The following is a 15143-nucleotide window of genomic DNA, read 5'->3' on the forward strand; positions in this document are numbered from 1 at the left end:
GGTTTGAACTCTGTGGTCTGGTAGCAGGTGGCAGCCCTGGTTCCTGAGCCACCGCACACACACAATCAAGTAAAAAGTTGTAGGAAGAAAGATCATTCCGAGAAGGCACATCTCTAATGTTACACAGGGGACCTCTGTACAAAAACATGGACACAAGAGTGGTGGTTGGTTGGTTGGTTGGTTGACTGACTGTAAAATTTTGCTTTTGTTTCGCTCGTTCGCTTTTGTTGTCTTTTGACGACGTCGTCTTCCCGTCGTCCTGACGAACTTTCCTCTCGCCGCCCCTCCGTCGGTCGGGACACGCATCACTGATTGTCCCGTTGCCTCACTTCCTTCAAAGTCCCTTCTGCCTTGTCGCTCTTCTTTATTAGACGTAGGTTTGCTTGACGTCGCCCGCAACGAGGGCCCTAGCCTTGGCCACGAGCGCCGGAGGGTAGGCCCTCGACTCCATGCGCTGGACGAGGTCCATGGCCCGCTGCGTCTCGCCGCAAGCCATCTCTCCTCGGATCATGGCCTCGAACGTGCTTGGTTCGCGGAGGACGCCCCTGAAAAAGGCAAGGTGCGCATCGTGCTCTCCCGTCTCGATCGGCTCTTGCTGCGGCTCCATCTCTACTGCCATCGATTCAGGCTCAGGGTGGCGCGGGGCATTGGCGTGCTGCCGGTGGTTTGGCGGGTGGTTGCCCGCGGCGGCGACGCCCATGGGCGGGTCCCTCATCTGCTGGAAGATGGCCCTGGCACGCTGGATGCCCTCGTCGTGATTTCCCTGCTGCGACGACAGACCCCTGATGAGTAGATTGGCCACGTACGCAGTGGGGTGAAGGCCCATCGTCGACAGCTTGGCCGCGTACTCCCACATGAGGTCCACGCGATGATGAGCAAGAAAGACGTTGAGAAGCGCCTCAAAGGCGACGCTGTCCACCTTTGGCGACGCGCCATTCTGAGGCTTGGGCGTCGTAAAGTGGCGCGGGATGCCCTCAAAGATCGACACGGCCTTGTCCATGTCGTGGAGGTGGCAGCCGTAGGCATTGATGAGCGAGGCCCAGTGGGTGCCCTGAACGGGCACCTTTGCATCGGCAACGAGGCGGCCAAAGACGTTGTCGAGCGCCTCGGCCTGGACCGGCTCCAAACAGCCGTGCACGTCGAGGAGGAGCTTGTAGGTGTGGGCCGTGGGCTTGATCTGCTTGGCCAGCATCTTCTGGTAGTACTTGAGTGCCTTTTCCCGGTCTGGCTTTGTCTGCGTGTAGAACTGGATCATGGTGTTGTACGGGGGAGCCTGGAAGGTGAAGCCTCGGCTGGCTTCCATGACTTCAAACAGCCGCTCGGCATTGATCTCGTCGCCGGTCCTCGTGCATGCATTGATGACGGCACCGTAGGTGATGCTCGTCGCTTTGCACCGTCGATCGCCCGTTGCCTGGGCGGCCAGGACCTCGTCAAAGAGCTGGAGGGCGCGCTCTGCCTTTCTCGCTCGACTCAGCTGCGAGATGACCGTGTTGTACAGGTAGGTGTTGGCCTGGACGCCGAGGCGCTGCGACTCGTCAAAGAGCTCCTCAGCGACGAGGGCATCGTCGGTCGTGTCGCGCACCGTGGCAATGAGGGCAGCATAGGAGTCGGCGCTGGGCACCATGCCGGCCTGGATGACCTTGTGGCGGTGTGCACTCGCTGCCTTTGTGTCGCCTCCGTGAGCCAGAGCGGCGACCATGGCATTCTCGACATCGTACCACGCTTGCTGCTGCCACGCCAGGTCGCTGCCCAGTGCACTGACAATGTGACAGCCGACCACGTAGACCTCGTGGATCTTCGCGAGCTCGCCGGCGCGTCCAAAGACGTCGAGGAGCCGGACAATGGCAAATGGCGTGGGGTAGGTGCCCGTCTCCTCGATGGACCTCTGCATGACGCCATAGGCTTCGTAGGCTGCCGCGGTGACGAGCTGTTGGTTGATGCGCTGGCCCTTGGGGAAGCCGTCGCTCATGATGCGGAGCATATGCTCGTCCAGGGTCGAGTCCACGGATTGGACTGCCGAGAACTTGTCGGACGGCAGGCCCTCTGGCGCATCGTATCCTCGCAGCATGCTTTCGGTGGTCATGGGAGTCGATGGCTCCGTCGCAGACGTCGGCGCCATGCTGTCGATGCTGCTGCTCGAGGCGTCGTCAGAAGACTCGCGCATCGACGCGGCTGCCTCTGCGTCCGCGCGTGCAACGAGGCTGGTGGCCTCGTCAAGCCCGTAGCGCTTGGCCAAGATGCTGAAAACATTTTGCAGAGCAACCTGCGACCTGGTCTCATCGTCGAGCCGGCCAATGTCGTCAAACATGGGACCAAATTGGCTCCGCATTCGTTGGACATCGGCCATCGGGCTGAGCTCCTCAGCCTTGACAAAGGCAGCGACGACGTTGCTCCATCCCTTGGCAGACAGGCTGACCTCCCCGTCAGCGCGTGCAGCGGCGTAGAGCTGTACGATGCGTTGGCATGCCCACTCGTGGGCCGCAAGGTCGAACTGGAGCACGGCATCGTACATCACCTCTGCACCAGCCGCAAGGTGCTCAACTGGCTCGGCGGGCAGAGAGAGGTCCCGGATGGGTTCAACAAAGTGCAGGTTGCTGTTGCCACAGAGGATGTACTTGATGTTTCCGTTGATGTCCCTGAGGACGCCCTTCCACGAATCCATCGGATGCGTGTCTTTGATAGCACGAGCATTCTCGGGCATCGTCGGCATGGCAAAGAGGGCGTAGGTGAATGCAGCCGCTCCGTCCTGGACTCGCCCAGTCTTGACGAGGTGGCTGACAAGACTGGTGATCGCCTTCACGTTGTGGGCCGGGCCCCAGAATGTGGCTCCATCGAGCACACTACGGTCCCTGTGCTTGCCGCCGTGTGCATGGTCGCCCATGAGCTCGTATTGCGCCTTGAGGTGGCTCAGTGAAGAATCGATGAGATCCACCGATGCTGCGGGCGACGACGGCTCGCCTTCGTTCAGTCTCGTGGCCATTTCCATGTTGAGCTGGATGAGGCTGTTAAAGGAGCGAAAGGACACCTTGTAGCTTGCGTCATCGATCTCCATGAGTCCATCATAGCACACCTGCAAAGCCCTGTTCGCCGCCTGGAGGGCCGGAAGAAAATCGAGGGCGTCCTTTGTAGCAAGCGCACTTAGATTGGCGCTTTCGAGCGTCTCGACAAACTCGAGAAAGAGGCGCGTCGACGTCGACAGCTTCGGCAGCGGCATCGCTGACTCCCCAGCCCACGCGGGATCGGAAGACCCCGACAGGCGCGGCGAAGAGATGCGGTCAAACCAAGCTGCAGCGCCGGCAACATCGTCGTTGTCGAGGAGACCGCCAATGACGATGCTTGATGTCGATACGTCTGGTCGTGGTCCCTTGTCCTCTGCATATGCAGTCAGCATCTCCTCGACGAGGCTCACGGCGCCTGCCTGGTCGCCAAGCTGGAAGCGGGCTTTGAGCAGGGCGTTCCAGATCCAGACGCTGTCGACGGGCGCGACCTTTGCGCACTTGTCAAAGATGTCGTTGCACGCCGCCAGCCTGTCTTGCTGGTCCATGCTCTCGTCCTTTGCGTGCGACAAGATGAGCTGCTGGATGGTCTTGTCATCGGCCTTGGCGGCTGGGTTCTTTGCGAGCATGCCAATGATCTCTGACGCCTTTGTCGCATCGCCACGCAGCATACAGCCCCGGATCAGCGAGTTGTACGGCTCCACGGTGGGAAAACCTGATGCAGACGATGAGTGGGCCAGGTCGGCGAGGCCCAAGGCCTGGTCGAAGCTGTCGGCGACACCCTGCTCGTCGCGGTGGCACAGTGCCTGGACGACGACAGAGTAGGAGCGGGCGTCGGGGGCGCAGTCGCAGTCGATCATCTGGACATACGTGTCAATGACATCCTGCGTGAGGCCGTCGCGCGATTCGCCCGGCGGTGAGCGGTTGCGCAGCTCGATGAGGCCCTCGAGGGCGGCATTGAACGAGGGCGTGGAGAGCTGCGACTTGGGCAGCCTGCGGAACTGCTCGATGGCCTTGTGCAACGGGCCAAACCGGCCGCCATGCAGACCCATGAGCTCAGCATACATTGGCGGTGTCGTCGTCGACGTTTTTGTCGTCGACGTTGACGGTTTCCCTTCCTTGGCACTAGAGGGCAGGGGCATGCTAGATTCGAGCTCCTGGATCGAGGGTGCGCGGCCAGTCGGTGCCTCGCCATCGTTGATGGCCGATGTTGTCAGACGCCTCCTCGGCGGCGTCGGCCGAGTCGGTGATGTCGACAATGCGGATCCTTCAGCGTCGTCCTCGATGACTGTGTCGAGCCTGCTCGGCAGGATGAGCATCTGACCCCTCATCGACGCGGCCTTGGATGCCTGTGCCGGGGGACCCGATGTGGTGATGGTGCGCTTCGACTGGGCCACGCCATCAAAGGTGGCCGAGAGGAGCATCATGGGGCTATTCCGCGCTGCATTGAGGCCCTCTCTGGCGCGGAACCTGGCCATGGCAGACACGGACCCGGGCCTGGTCGCACGCCTGGGCCTCAGCCCCGGCCGCAGTGGCGAGCCGGCCGCGGCGACGCGCTCGTCGTCGTCATCGTTGAACGTGTTGCTGCCGTCGGTCGCCGAGGTAGCATTGGCATTGGCTAGCGCTCTTCCCGAGTGCTGTAAGAAGTTGCTCCCGCGCATCAGTGGCCCGACCCTGTCTCCTCTGCAGCAGCAGTAGTATTACTTGCACTTACCTGGAACGAAGAGTGTGCGCCGCGGCCCGCATGGAACTTTGCACCCCCCAGACCGGGACCTGCGCCCCCTGAGCTGAGGCCCTGTGCCCACGACGAGGCGCCAGACGACGACGAGCCCGAAGCTGACGAGGCAGCATTGTTGAATGCGCCTCGGAGGCCGCCGGGCGCCGCCGCGGCGCCGGCTGTCGTGGCCGAGTACTGGGCGAAGCGCACAAAGTGCAGGCCAATCTTGGAGGCCATCGAGTACGGCATCGTGGCTTCCGATCAGACCCTCTTCAATCGCCTTGTTTCTTTTCTCGTGTCTTGTTGTCTTGTTCTTGCCTCGTCTTCACCTCGAAGCAGATGAGGGCGAAAAGGAATCGAGGAGGAGCTGATGGGCTCCTTTAGGCCAGCCAAGTTGCATCGGACCACCTCAATGGATTGGTCTTCTTTAGCTGGTCTGCCTTGTCGTCGCTGTCGTCGTTGCTGCTGCTGCTGCTGCCGTCGTCGTCGTCGCAGCGGGATCTCGGCCGTATATGCGGGGGTCTGCGTATCCGCGCACTCGCCTTGCCGCGCCCTTGTCTGGTCTGATCGTGTAAAATGGGCGGTGAGGGCGGAGCCTTGTCGCAGTGATGAGCGTGTGCTGGGTTGGTCAATCGCAAGATTGTGTCGGTCCCTCTCCCCCGTGGCGTCTTTCTTCTTTTAGCTGAGGCGAAAAGAAAAAAAAAAAATCCAGAATCCAAAAGAGCGCAAACAAAAAGCGCGAAAAAAAAAGAAAAGGGAAAAAGGGTGCTGCTCCGCGCGCTGGGTAAGAAAGAATTGGAACCAGATAGAAGAATCCGATAAAGTGACTACTATCGGCAGGTCCCGGGGTGCGTGGCGAGATGCTCCGTAGCGGGGAGATCGGGGGATGAAGGGATGGGGAAGTGAGCATGTTCCTCCGTCATGCTGAGTCGACAGGGCGCTCATCACCTTGCTTCTCCGTGAATTGCCCTCTGCCCTTCCCACGCTTGTGGCGAATGCCAGCAGTAATGCGGTCCCATGACTCGATCTTTTCCTTTACGATTGACTCGTGAAGGGAGCAGTAGTACAGTGCATTCTACCGCAATTGACAGGCTGGGCCCGTGGGTACCCCGAAAGGGAAAATTACCCGCTAGGAAAAGCAGACAACCTGAAAGTGAAAGGGGGTAATTGGCGTGGTATGGTACAGTAAAATGAGACAAACAGAACACAAAGCTTGAGACGGAGAGGAAAGAGCAGCGGCCGATCAGCTGCCCGCGTTGTTGACGCAGCTGAAGGCGGCGCCGTTGGACCCTGTCTCAAACGACTCGACGATGCCGTCAATGGAGCCGTAGGTCGAGGCCACGGTGATAAAGAGGCCAGCGACGACGAAGAAGATGGCAATGAGGCCATAGAGGGGCCTGCTAGAGAGACCATGGCGAAGCCAGGTGTGAACCTTGTATCGCAAACCGTGCTCGCTGCCCTTGGCCAGGAATGCAGCATCGTAGAGGTACATCAGGGCGGGCACGGTGATCATGAACGTGGTGCCGAGCAGCGCGCCAATGAGGCCGAGCAGGCCGCCAAAGAAGGGCACGGCGCAGGCGACGATGAAGCCGAAGATGCACACAGCCGTCATGGAGCCGACCCAGGTGAGCCAGTGGATCTTTGTGCTGGACTGGAGGTGGCGGGTGTTGCGGAGGATGCGCACAAAGGCGTACTTGGCGGCAATGTGGGCTTGGAAGATGCATGTATAGAGAAGAGCCGGCAGGGCAATGCCGTAGGCGACCTTCTTGACGACCTCACCGCCGACGCCCAGCAGTGGCGAGGGCACGTATTGACCGACTTTGGCGTAGATGATGACGCTGGTGGCGATGTAGTTCAAGCAGACGAAGCCCTGTCCCAGGCAGAGCGATTTCGTCCACTGACGGTGGTCCCTCATCTCGGAGTGGATCTGGAAGAAAGAAGCGGTGCCGCAGAGAGAGAAGAGCTGGGTGCTGATGGCGGCCATGACGGCAGCAAAGCTCGTGCTGCTTGCGAATGGACCGTTGTTCAGTTCGACGGGTGCCGGGTAGGCGGGCGCTGCGGCCGGTCGCTTGAGCACCAGACTGGCAATGGCAGCGATCCACACGGCAAGAAAGACAGAGACGATCGCGGCAGATCCGAGCCAGACGAGCGACTTGAGAGTCCGCAGCATGCTTCCAATGACAAAGGCGATGATGGCAGCGACGACGACCCAGACCATGGTGCATGTGGCGTGGTCGGTGATCGAATTAAAGGCAATTGATGTTGCCAAAGCGCCCGAGCCGTAGCTGAGGGTATAAAAGAGCCAAAGCGAGACGCCGAGGAACTCTCTCCCGGCCTCTCCAAAGAGAAGGAAACCGACGTCGCCGATGGAATGCACCGACGGATGATGCAAACGGAAGCGACCGATGTACCAACCAGCAAGAGTCGATACGATGCTTAAGATGACGAGACACAGCAGGCCGGGGAAGAAGCCGAGAGCTGCGAATGTCGTCGGGATGCCAAGCACACCAAGACCGAAGGACGTCTTTACGACGAGTATGGCGGCGCCAAACCTGCACAAAAGGAAAGTCACAAGAAGGAGTGAGTAGGAATGGCGGCAACACAGGGAGGATATGGACCACGCACATCGAGACACCTCTGAAATCAGCTCCTTCCCCGCCGACTTTGAAGACGTCTTCGCCACCAGCGGGAACATTGGCTTCTTCGTCGGTCTGTACGGCGAGGTCCTTTTGCATCGCGACTTCGGGCACGTCGACTTCCGACTTGCTGCTGAGGTCCTTTTCCTTTTCGAAGCGCTCACGGTCTTGTTGCAGGTCCGAGGCTGGCGACATGGCTGATCTCGATAAGTGATGAGTGTCTAATTGCTTTCGGTTGCTTGCCGTCTTGCTTGCAGGCGGCAGAGAAGCGAAGAGGGGAGGGGAATTGGGTGGAGAGTCGTCCCTTGGCAAGCGAGAATTGGCGGCACTTTTATGGCCCAACGGCAAGCATGCGATGGGCAATGGAGAGGTCGTGAATGGTAGGGCAGCAGATAAGCTATCTACCCCGCAAAGCGTCAAGGTACGGCCTTCGACGTATCTCTGCCTCGATTCGCAAGGAACTACAGCTCTATGCTGCCACAGGTCACGTCCAAAGCTGAAAGGTGTAACGGTAAAGGCATCGCGCAAATAGAACACCTCGATAATGGAGCTGCAGCCTTCCTTGTCCGCCAACAACGACGGCGAGCCTCCGTCATCGGTCCGCGCCCGAGTAGTAGCTGGGGTGGCACCAAGCCGACGGGCAATCTGGGGGTGATGACACGTGACCTAGTTTACTTTCTGGGGGCACTCTGAGGAAGAAAGAAATGCAGCTCCTGCATCTCAGGCTTGCAGATCGGCAACGGCCCGAGACCTATCAGAGTGTGGGGGTGGGAAGGGGAATGCACGAGAAGCGATTAGATAGGATATTCTGCAATACACAAGGGCACGCACGGCCTTGTCGGTCGATCTTGTGTAGTAAGCTAGATTGTGGGCAGAGGAGAAGGAGGGGTCCATCTCCATCGGAGTGCCGACGAGAGGCTAAAGTCTGTGTGCACTACACCTACCATACCTCCAATCTCTTCTTCTCCACCGCCCACTTGTCGGTCCGACTTCTTTGCACTCGACACTCGCTCGCTCTCTGAGCCTTTCATTCCCACCACAACGAACATAACTGGAACATTGTGCGATAGAGAGAAGAGAAGAAATGCTCGACGAGGCCTGGACGCAGCTTGTCGACGAGTCGGGGGGCACCTGGCCTCCATCGCCCTCGCGCCAGTTTCCTAGTCCGCTAGACAAGCTCCATGAGCTGGCGCTCGAGGCGCCAAATGTCTTCAGCCGGCCTGACTATGCCAGCATGAAGCACGACGATATCAAGGCCAATCGGGCCTGGCTCGTCGAGAGGTTGCAGCCCACCGACGAGGTCTTGACCGCGCTCCGCTCTCTCAACCAGCATCAGATTCTCGGTATGGCGGCCTGCATGTCCACCCTAGCGCACATGTACCGGTGCGTTTCTGCTCTGTTTTCAAGATTAAACGTTGCGCTGACCTGTCAAAATTGTCATTGTTGTCAGATGGGGCTCTGTGCCCACACTGACAGCCGCCCAGGAGGAGAAGAGGAACCACCTGCCCAACATGATTCTCGCCGCACAAATGTACCTCAACGGCCGGCTAGGCATTCGATCTACTGGTGGCACCATTACGACTCTCTCCTTGTGCAACTACGACCGGGAGCGTGACGTAATCTACTATAGCATGACGAAGAACTTCACCCCAGACATCATCGCGGCCGAGCTGTGGAACGCCAAGCTTTTCCACGAGATGGAGCGCATCGCCGAGCCCTTTTATCGGAGCGTGGTCCAGCTAGCCGACGATGTCATCGGACGGGGCAAGGACAGCACAGCACTGGAGGAGGGCAACGAAGCGATCCGGCAGGCATTTGCCTATTTCTACAAGTATCTCAAAGAGCCTACCGTGTCCAAGGCTGTCTGGTCCCGATATGCCCAGGGCTTCCACGGCTGGAGCTGGGATGGCTTCGAGGGCGTGAGCGGGGATCAGGCCGTCATGGTGCGGGTGATGGACGCGCTGCTCGGCATCCCGCCGACGTCGCCGCCAACGCACCTGACAAAGGGCCAGCGCGACTTCGTCGACACGCTCCGCACCGCCAACATTCGGCAACGAGCTGTAGCAGAGGGCTTCCCGCTTGCCACGAAGAGCATAAATGATACGCTGCGGATGCTCAAGACATGGCGGATGGGCCACGTGAAAAAGGCCTGCTTCTACGAGGACATTCACCTGCCCGAGCGCAAGCCCATGAGCGGAGGAAAGGGCACCGACGCCGATCTGGGTCTCGAGGGTATGGTGGCGAGGATCCAGATGCGGCTGCAGACACGCACGGCCCTGACGAGGTAGCTTCTCCCACTGTAAAAGGAAGATACGATTTCTTGATTTGCCCGGTCCATCGCTTCCGTCAACGCATTTGCCCTATTCAATCGCAATGTCATCACCGTCACCTTGTCTCCTCATTAATGCAATCCTCAATTAGAGTGTCAACGATCCAGAATGGACTGCCGTAAACGAGGAAAGTCGCCGTGGCGAGGCCAAAACTGGTAATTCGCAACTCATTCTTCGGTTCGACAACGTCATAAGATGCGCACAATGTTCAGATTCATGTCGTGAGAGGGAGCCTTGAGTGAGGTAGTAGGAGTGAATGCGAGCAAAAGAAAAGACAGGAAGAGAGAGCAGCTAGAGTCTCGACTTTGCGACCATGCCATCGTCAACGGACGTGGGGTTGCTGCGAAGCGTCGCGGGTGCTGCGGGCATGACGTGGGTGGCGTTGCTGTTCGGCGATGTAAGCGAAGAAGAAGAAGAAGATGAAGAGGAAGAGGAGGGGCGTGAGTTCGAGGAAGGCTTGTCGGCACCGATGCCCTGCGACCACTTCTTCCAGGGGTACGTCGCGATGCGGTGGAAACGGCCGTCCCCGTGGAGGAGGGCAAGGTGTTCCTGTGAGATTTCCTCGACGCTTCTGCAACCCATAAGGGCCATGACGAGCCGGAACTCGTCGTAGAGAATGTTGAGCGCGAGGCTGACGCCGTCCTGTCCATTGTATGCCAGGCCCCAGAGAGGCACGCGGCCGACCCAGCAGTAGTCTGCGCCCAGGGCAAGCGCTTTGAAGATGTCGCTGCCGCGCCGGATGCCGCCGTCCATGTGGACGGGAATGCGCCCGCGGACTGCCTCGACAATCTCGGGCAGGGCATCGATGGTCGCGAGGACGCCGTCGAGCTGCCGGCCGCCGTGGTTGCTGACGATGATGCCGTCCGCGCCTGCCGCCACGGCATTGGATGCGTCCTCGGCCGTGAGGATGCCCTTGAGCCAGATCTGGAGCTTGGTCTGGCTCTTGAGCCACGCAACGTGCTCCCACAACAGGCTGGCATCGTAGGCTACGCGCTCGTCGGCCGTGACCATGTTGTGCGGGTCGATTCCGGGCACGTTTGGGAAGCCGAGATGCTCGGGCAGGCTGAAGGTGTTGCGGAACTCGTTGAGCCGCCGTCCGAGCCAGGGGCAGTCGACGGAGATGAACAGGGCCTTGTAACCGGCCCGCTCGGCACGGCGCATGATGGCCAGGTTGATGGAGCGGTCCTTGACGATTGTCAGGTTCTGCGCGTACGACGTCGCGCGACCCTGGGCATCGGACTGGGCAATGACGTCCTCAAGGCTGCAGTTGGACCACATGGACAGGGCCATGTTGATGCCCCGCTTGCTTGCTGCTGCCGACGAGGCCCTCTCTCCATCGGGGTGCGCCAGGCAGTGGTTGGCCGCCGGGCTCAGCCCCAGCGGGAAGCTCGTTCTGGAGCCCAGGCACGTCGTCGAGGGATCCACGCTCGTCACGTCGCGCAAGAAACGTGGGCGCAGACGGTACCGGTCAAACGACGACTTGTTCTCGCCCAGCGTCTTGAGGTCCATCGATCCGCCTGCGTAAAAGTCGCGCACCATAGGCGGCAGCGTCAGTGTCGCCGCCGCCTCGAGGTCGGCGATGCAGTGCACCTTTTCGTCCAGCACGCTGCCTCTGTTCATGTTTGCAACCGTGTTCCCCTCAGGCTGGTGTTATCTCCAGAAGAAGAAATTGTGGCGGAGAGAGAGAGAAGGGAAGGGCGGTAGGGAAGAAAATGGCAAGAAAGGTGACGGTAGGTGCGACTTGTCTTTTCAAGCCGATACAGCTAGGTGCAATTCGCCTTCCCCCACGCTCGGTGTCGTGCTAATATGGGTGCTGATGTAGCAGATTGGAGCGAGTTGCCCTGGGCTAGATCGCATAGAGCTTCGCACCCGCACCGACACTGCATCGATTACATTTTACCTTTACTGAGCCTGCATCCCCTGGCGACCCTCGACTGCAAATCTGGCGGACTTTTACCAACCCTTTCGGAGCTTCGCCGATGGACCGCGCGCTGAGGCAGTAATTTAAGCTCAGAGGGCCTTATCGACTCGGGTCCCGGTCTTGCATTTCTTATCCTGCTCTACTATTTTCCTATTCGGACGAGTAGGAGAGCGGGGCATCGGTTTCTGACTGCGGCTCTCGTTGTCGAACGGCAGAGTACTTGTTTTGCTGGCAATGATAAGAGAAGGTGCTGAGCTGCGCAATCTGGTCCAGCAGGACTAAGTCACCTAGATGCCAGCGCGGGCGAGATGTGGAGCGCAAGGCAGCATGGATCACACTCAGCTCAAAGCCTTAGCTGGTCAGCTCGAGCATGACGATGATGAAGGAGAGCACGATTGAATTGAGAGAAAGAATGACAAGAAGAGATATAAGAAAGTGTGTATGAAGAGGCAGCTGATAGCAACCACGCTACTTGTGCTTGCGCTGTGCGAGAATCTGGCGGAACCGCTCGATGTCCTTACTGCCGAGGCCTTGGGTGGGGGCCCGCGTCGGGCCAGCGGGGAAACCGACGATGTCGAGGCCGGCCTTGATACCCGCGGCGTAGTTGACCGACTCGAGGAAGCTGCTGACGGCCCAGAGGAACTTCCACTGCTCGCGCGCCTTGACGAGATCGCCCTTGACGGCAAACGTCTCCCAGAACTCGGCTGCCTCTTCGGGCACGATGGAGGCGACGCCCCAGACGCCGCCCTTTGCGCCCAGGGCCATCGAGGAAAAGGTGAGGGTGTCCCAGCCGTTGAAGACGGTCACATCGGCGGGTGGGTTGGTGAGCAGGTCGACTTGTTCCTTTGCGTTGCCCGACGTGTCCTTGAGGTAGTCGAGACCCTTGATGCTGCCCAGCGTGCGGATCTCGTCGGCCTTGAGGTGGACACCGGTGGCGTGGGGCAGGTTGTAGTACATAAGCGGGATGTCGATGGACGCGGTGACGTCCTTGTAGAAGGCCACGAGGCTGTCAAAGTCCAGTGGGTCGTAGAATGGAGGGACGACCATGACGGCGGCGGCGCCCACCGATTGAGCGTGCTGAACAAAGTCAATGGCTGCCCGGGTCGAGTTGGCACCGACACCGGCAACGACGGGAATACGGCCCTGTGCGGCCTCGACATAGGTCTTGACGACGAGCTTGTGCTCGTCGGGTGTCAGCGCAGGGAACTCGCCCGTCGTACCCGTGGTGACGACGCCGTGGATGCCGGCCTTGACGAGTCGCTCAACCTGGGCATGGATGTTGTCGACGTCGACCTGGCTTCCATCAGCGGTAAAGGGCGTGGGCACGGCGGCAATGATGCCTCCCAGGGTCTTTTGCGATGTGGTGGACGGCATTGCTGTTTGTATTGGTGGTGGTGGTGGTGAACTGCAGAGAGCTGTGAAGATACCGAGCCACCTGCCCGCCTCGCTCTTTTAAAAAGCGTTGGTCTCACGGTGGGCGGGGGCGCCATCGGGGCAGCGCCGAAGCGCGACCAATCGGATTTTGCCCGCTGTACAGAGGCGGTGGCCCATGCGCGCAATCTTGTGGGACTAGCCTAGCGAATTCAAACGCGCGTCTCCCATCTGCATCCTTCTTATCGGCCGCAGAGCGAGAGCGTTCGTTTCTTCCTATAAAGCCACACCCGGGCGAGAAGGAAAAGAGGGCAAGACGAACAACCATGACTGATAAGCTCTCGCTCAAGACGCCCCGGGGCAGGACAGTGGCCTTTCCCACGGGTCTCTTTATCGACGGCAAGTTCAGCAAGTCGAGCGATGGCACGACGCTCACGTCCATCAACCCGGCGACGGGTAAGCCGCTGGGCGACGTCAGTGCCGGCACACGCGCGGATGTCGACCGCGCCGTCGAGGCGGCCCGCACGGCTTTCGATACCGTGTGGGGGCCCAACAGCACGCCCGATGTGCGGTGCAGGGCGCTGAACAAGTGGGCAGACCTGATCGAGGCGCATGCAGACGAGCTGGGCGAGCTCGAGAGCCTGGACAACGGCAAGCCCGTGTGGATGGCGCGCGACGTCGACATCATGGACAGTGCCGGCTGCCTGCGCTACTATGCCGGGCTTGCTGACAAGGTAGAGGGGAAGACGATTGAGCAGACGGAAGGGCAGAAGCTGTGAGTGTGGTGTCCCCTCTCTTCTTCCTTCCAGAGCGGGGCCTGACAGACGACATTCGGATAGCGCATTCACCCGGTCCGAGGCCATCGGTGTCGTGGGGCAGATCATCCCGTGGAACTACCCGATCCAAATGTTCGCCTGGAAGGTGGCACCTGCCCTTGCGGCGGGCAACACCATCGTGCTCAAGCCGGCGGAGCAGACACCGCTCAGTGCGCTCCGCCTCGCCGAGCTCTCGGTCGAGGCCGGCTTCCCGCCGGGCGTCATCAACATCGTCAATGGGCTGGGACCGATCGTGGGCCAGGCCATTGCCGAGCACGAGGGCATCGACAAGGTCGCCTTTACCGGGTCCACCGTCACGGGCAAAAAGGTGGCCGTGGCGGCGGCGACGAGCAACCTCAAGCGCACCACGCTCGAGCTCGGCGGCAAGTCGCCCGCCGTCGTGTTTGAGGACGCGGATCTGGAGCAGGCCGCGCACTGGGTCACCAACGGCATCCTCTTCAACATGGGCCAGGACTGCGCGGCGTCGTCGCGGCTGCTGGTGCAAAAGAGCATCCACGACGACTTTGTCGCGCGCCTTGTCCGCAACTTTGAGGCCCATCAGATCGGCGACCCCTTTGACGACAAGACGACGCAGGGGCCCCAGGTGTCGGAGATGCAGTACAAAAAGATCCTGGGATTGATCCAGTCGGGCAAGGAGCAGGGCGCCACCGTCGCCACGGGCGGCGACACGGTCCAGTTTGCCGCGGGGCACGAGTACAACGGCGGCTACTTTGTGCGCCCGACGATCTTTACTGGCTGCCGCAAGGGCATGCGCATCTACGACGAGGAGATCTTCGGGCCTGTCCTGTGCGTCATGGCCTTTGACGACGAGGACGACGCGGTGCAGCGAGCCAACGACACGACGTACGGCCTGGGCGCCGGCATCTTCTCCGAGAATGCGAGCCGGTGCATGCGCATGGTGCACAAGCTCAAGGCCGGCACGGTGTGGTGCAACATGTACCTCGCCCTGAGCAACGCCGTGCCCTTTGGCGGTTTCCGCCAGTCGGGCTACGGCCGCGAGCTGGGCATCGAGGGCCTTGCCGCCTATGTCCAGACAAAGGCGGTGCATTGGAACTATGGCGAGAAGGCCGTGTGGCCCGTGACTGGTTGATGTCCGATACACTCTGCAATTCGAGCTTATTGCACTTCCTCTGCAATACATGCTAGTTAGACCTTCCCTGCTTGCCTCTAACTTCATAGATATGACTTTGCGAGTGAGTCACTGAATCCCGACTCCAAGTCTCATCGAGTCCGAGTGGCCACACAGTCAGGCGAGAAGAGAAGACGGGGACCAGCTGTGCAAGTCAAGCATCTAACGTCTTTGCTATTTGCGAGCTCTCTGCAAATCATTCTTCCT

The 15143-nt window shown here is 60.0% G+C and overlaps 7 protein-coding genes across 7 annotated transcripts; 3 read left to right on the forward strand and 4 right to left on the reverse strand.

Annotated features, from left to right (window-relative positions):
• Window positions 1-73: 73 nt before the first annotated feature.
• Window positions 74-5401, reverse strand: FA10DRAFT_266263 (hypothetical protein). Its single transcript, XM_025521425.1, has 2 exons — window positions 4711-5401; window positions 74-4633 (listed from the first exon to the last, which is right to left on the reverse strand). The coding sequence occupies exons 1-2, from the start codon at window positions 4960-4962 to the stop codon at window positions 368-370; spliced, it is 4518 nt and encodes a 1505-aa protein (XP_025379720.1). The 5' UTR covers window positions 4963-5401; the 3' UTR covers window positions 74-367.
• FA10DRAFT_94667 (hypothetical protein) lies at window positions 4966-5487 on the forward strand. The gene has a single exon (XM_025525800.1). It carries the CDS (start codon window positions 5084-5086, stop codon window positions 5393-5395), a length of 312 nt encoding a protein of 103 aa, XP_025379721.1. The 5' UTR covers window positions 4966-5083; the 3' UTR covers window positions 5396-5487.
• Window positions 5488-5860: 373 nt separating this feature from the next.
• FA10DRAFT_94764 (hypothetical protein) lies at window positions 5861-7798 on the reverse strand. Its single transcript, XM_025525802.1, has 2 exons — window positions 7339-7798; window positions 5861-7265 (listed from the first exon to the last, which is right to left on the reverse strand). Exons 1-2 carry the CDS (start codon window positions 7542-7544, stop codon window positions 5957-5959), a joined length of 1515 nt encoding a protein of 504 aa, XP_025379722.1. The 5' UTR covers window positions 7545-7798; the 3' UTR covers window positions 5861-5956.
• A 543-nt stretch (window positions 7799-8341) lies between these two features.
• Window positions 8342-9764, forward strand: FA10DRAFT_94700 (hypothetical protein). The gene is made up of 2 exons (XM_025525801.1): window positions 8342-8732; window positions 8800-9764. The coding sequence occupies exons 1-2, from the start codon at window positions 8434-8436 to the stop codon at window positions 9635-9637; spliced, it is 1137 nt and encodes a 378-aa protein (XP_025379723.1). The 5' UTR covers window positions 8342-8433; the 3' UTR covers window positions 9638-9764.
• Window positions 9670-11552, reverse strand: FA10DRAFT_266267 (FMN-dependent alpha-hydroxy acid dehydrogenase). The gene has a single exon (XM_025521426.1). The coding sequence runs from the start codon at window positions 11297-11299 to the stop codon at window positions 9971-9973; it is 1329 nt and encodes a 442-aa protein (XP_025379724.1). The 5' UTR covers window positions 11300-11552; the 3' UTR covers window positions 9670-9970.
• A 436-nt stretch (window positions 11553-11988) lies between these two features.
• FA10DRAFT_266268 (aldolase) lies at window positions 11989-13001 on the reverse strand. The gene has a single exon (XM_025521427.1). The coding sequence runs from the start codon at window positions 12972-12974 to the stop codon at window positions 12069-12071; it is 906 nt and encodes a 301-aa protein (XP_025379725.1). The 5' UTR covers window positions 12975-13001; the 3' UTR covers window positions 11989-12068.
• A 296-nt stretch (window positions 13002-13297) lies between these two features.
• Window positions 13298-15143, forward strand: FA10DRAFT_250855 (aldehyde dehydrogenase; the record flags this gene model as incomplete). Its single annotated transcript, XM_025519580.1, has 2 exons — window positions 13298-13746; window positions 13811-15143. 2 exons carry the CDS (start codon window positions 13298-13300, stop codon window positions 14895-14897), a joined length of 1536 nt encoding a protein of 511 aa, XP_025379726.1. The 3' UTR covers window positions 14898-15143.

This window comes from Acaromyces ingoldii (genome assembly GCF_003144295.1).
Source record: "Acaromyces ingoldii strain MCA 4198 unplaced genomic scaffold FA10scaffold_2, whole genome shotgun sequence".
Taxonomy (NCBI): Eukaryota; Fungi; Basidiomycota; class Exobasidiomycetes; order Exobasidiales; family Cryptobasidiaceae; genus Acaromyces; species Acaromyces ingoldii.

Excerpts from the sequence above, each read along its gene's own strand:
- FA10DRAFT_94764 (XM_025525802.1), bottom strand. The coding sequence starts at position 7,544 with ATGTCGCCAGCCTCGGACCTGCAACAAGACCGTGAGCGCTTCGAAAAG. Across the intron at positions 7,266-7,338 it reads GATTTCAGAGGTGTCTCGAT|GTTTGGCGCCGCCATACTCG; the intron begins GTGCGTGGTCCA and ends CCTTTTGTGCAG.
- FA10DRAFT_266268 (XM_025521427.1), bottom strand. The coding sequence starts at position 12,974 with ATGCCGTCCACCACATCGCAAAAGACCCTGGGAGGCATCATTGCCGCC.
- FA10DRAFT_266263 (XM_025521425.1), bottom strand. The coding sequence starts at position 4,962 with ATGCCGTACTCGATGGCCTCCAAGATTGGCCTGCACTTTGTGCGCTTC. Across the intron at positions 4,634-4,710 it reads GCGCACACTCTTCGTTCCAG|CACTCGGGAAGAGCGCTAGC; the intron begins GTAAGTGCAAGT and ends AACTTCTTACAG.
- FA10DRAFT_94700 (XM_025525801.1), top strand. The coding sequence starts at position 8,434 with ATGCTCGACGAGGCCTGGACGCAGCTTGTCGACGAGTCGGGGGGCACC. Across the intron at positions 8,733-8,799 it reads ACCCTAGCGCACATGTACCG|ATGGGGCTCTGTGCCCACAC; the intron begins GTGCGTTTCTGC and ends CATTGTTGTCAG.
- FA10DRAFT_94667 (XM_025525800.1), top strand. The coding sequence starts at position 5,084 with ATGGGCTCCTTTAGGCCAGCCAAGTTGCATCGGACCACCTCAATGGAT.
- FA10DRAFT_266267 (XM_025521426.1), bottom strand. The coding sequence starts at position 11,299 with ATGAACAGAGGCAGCGTGCTGGACGAAAAGGTGCACTGCATCGCCGAC.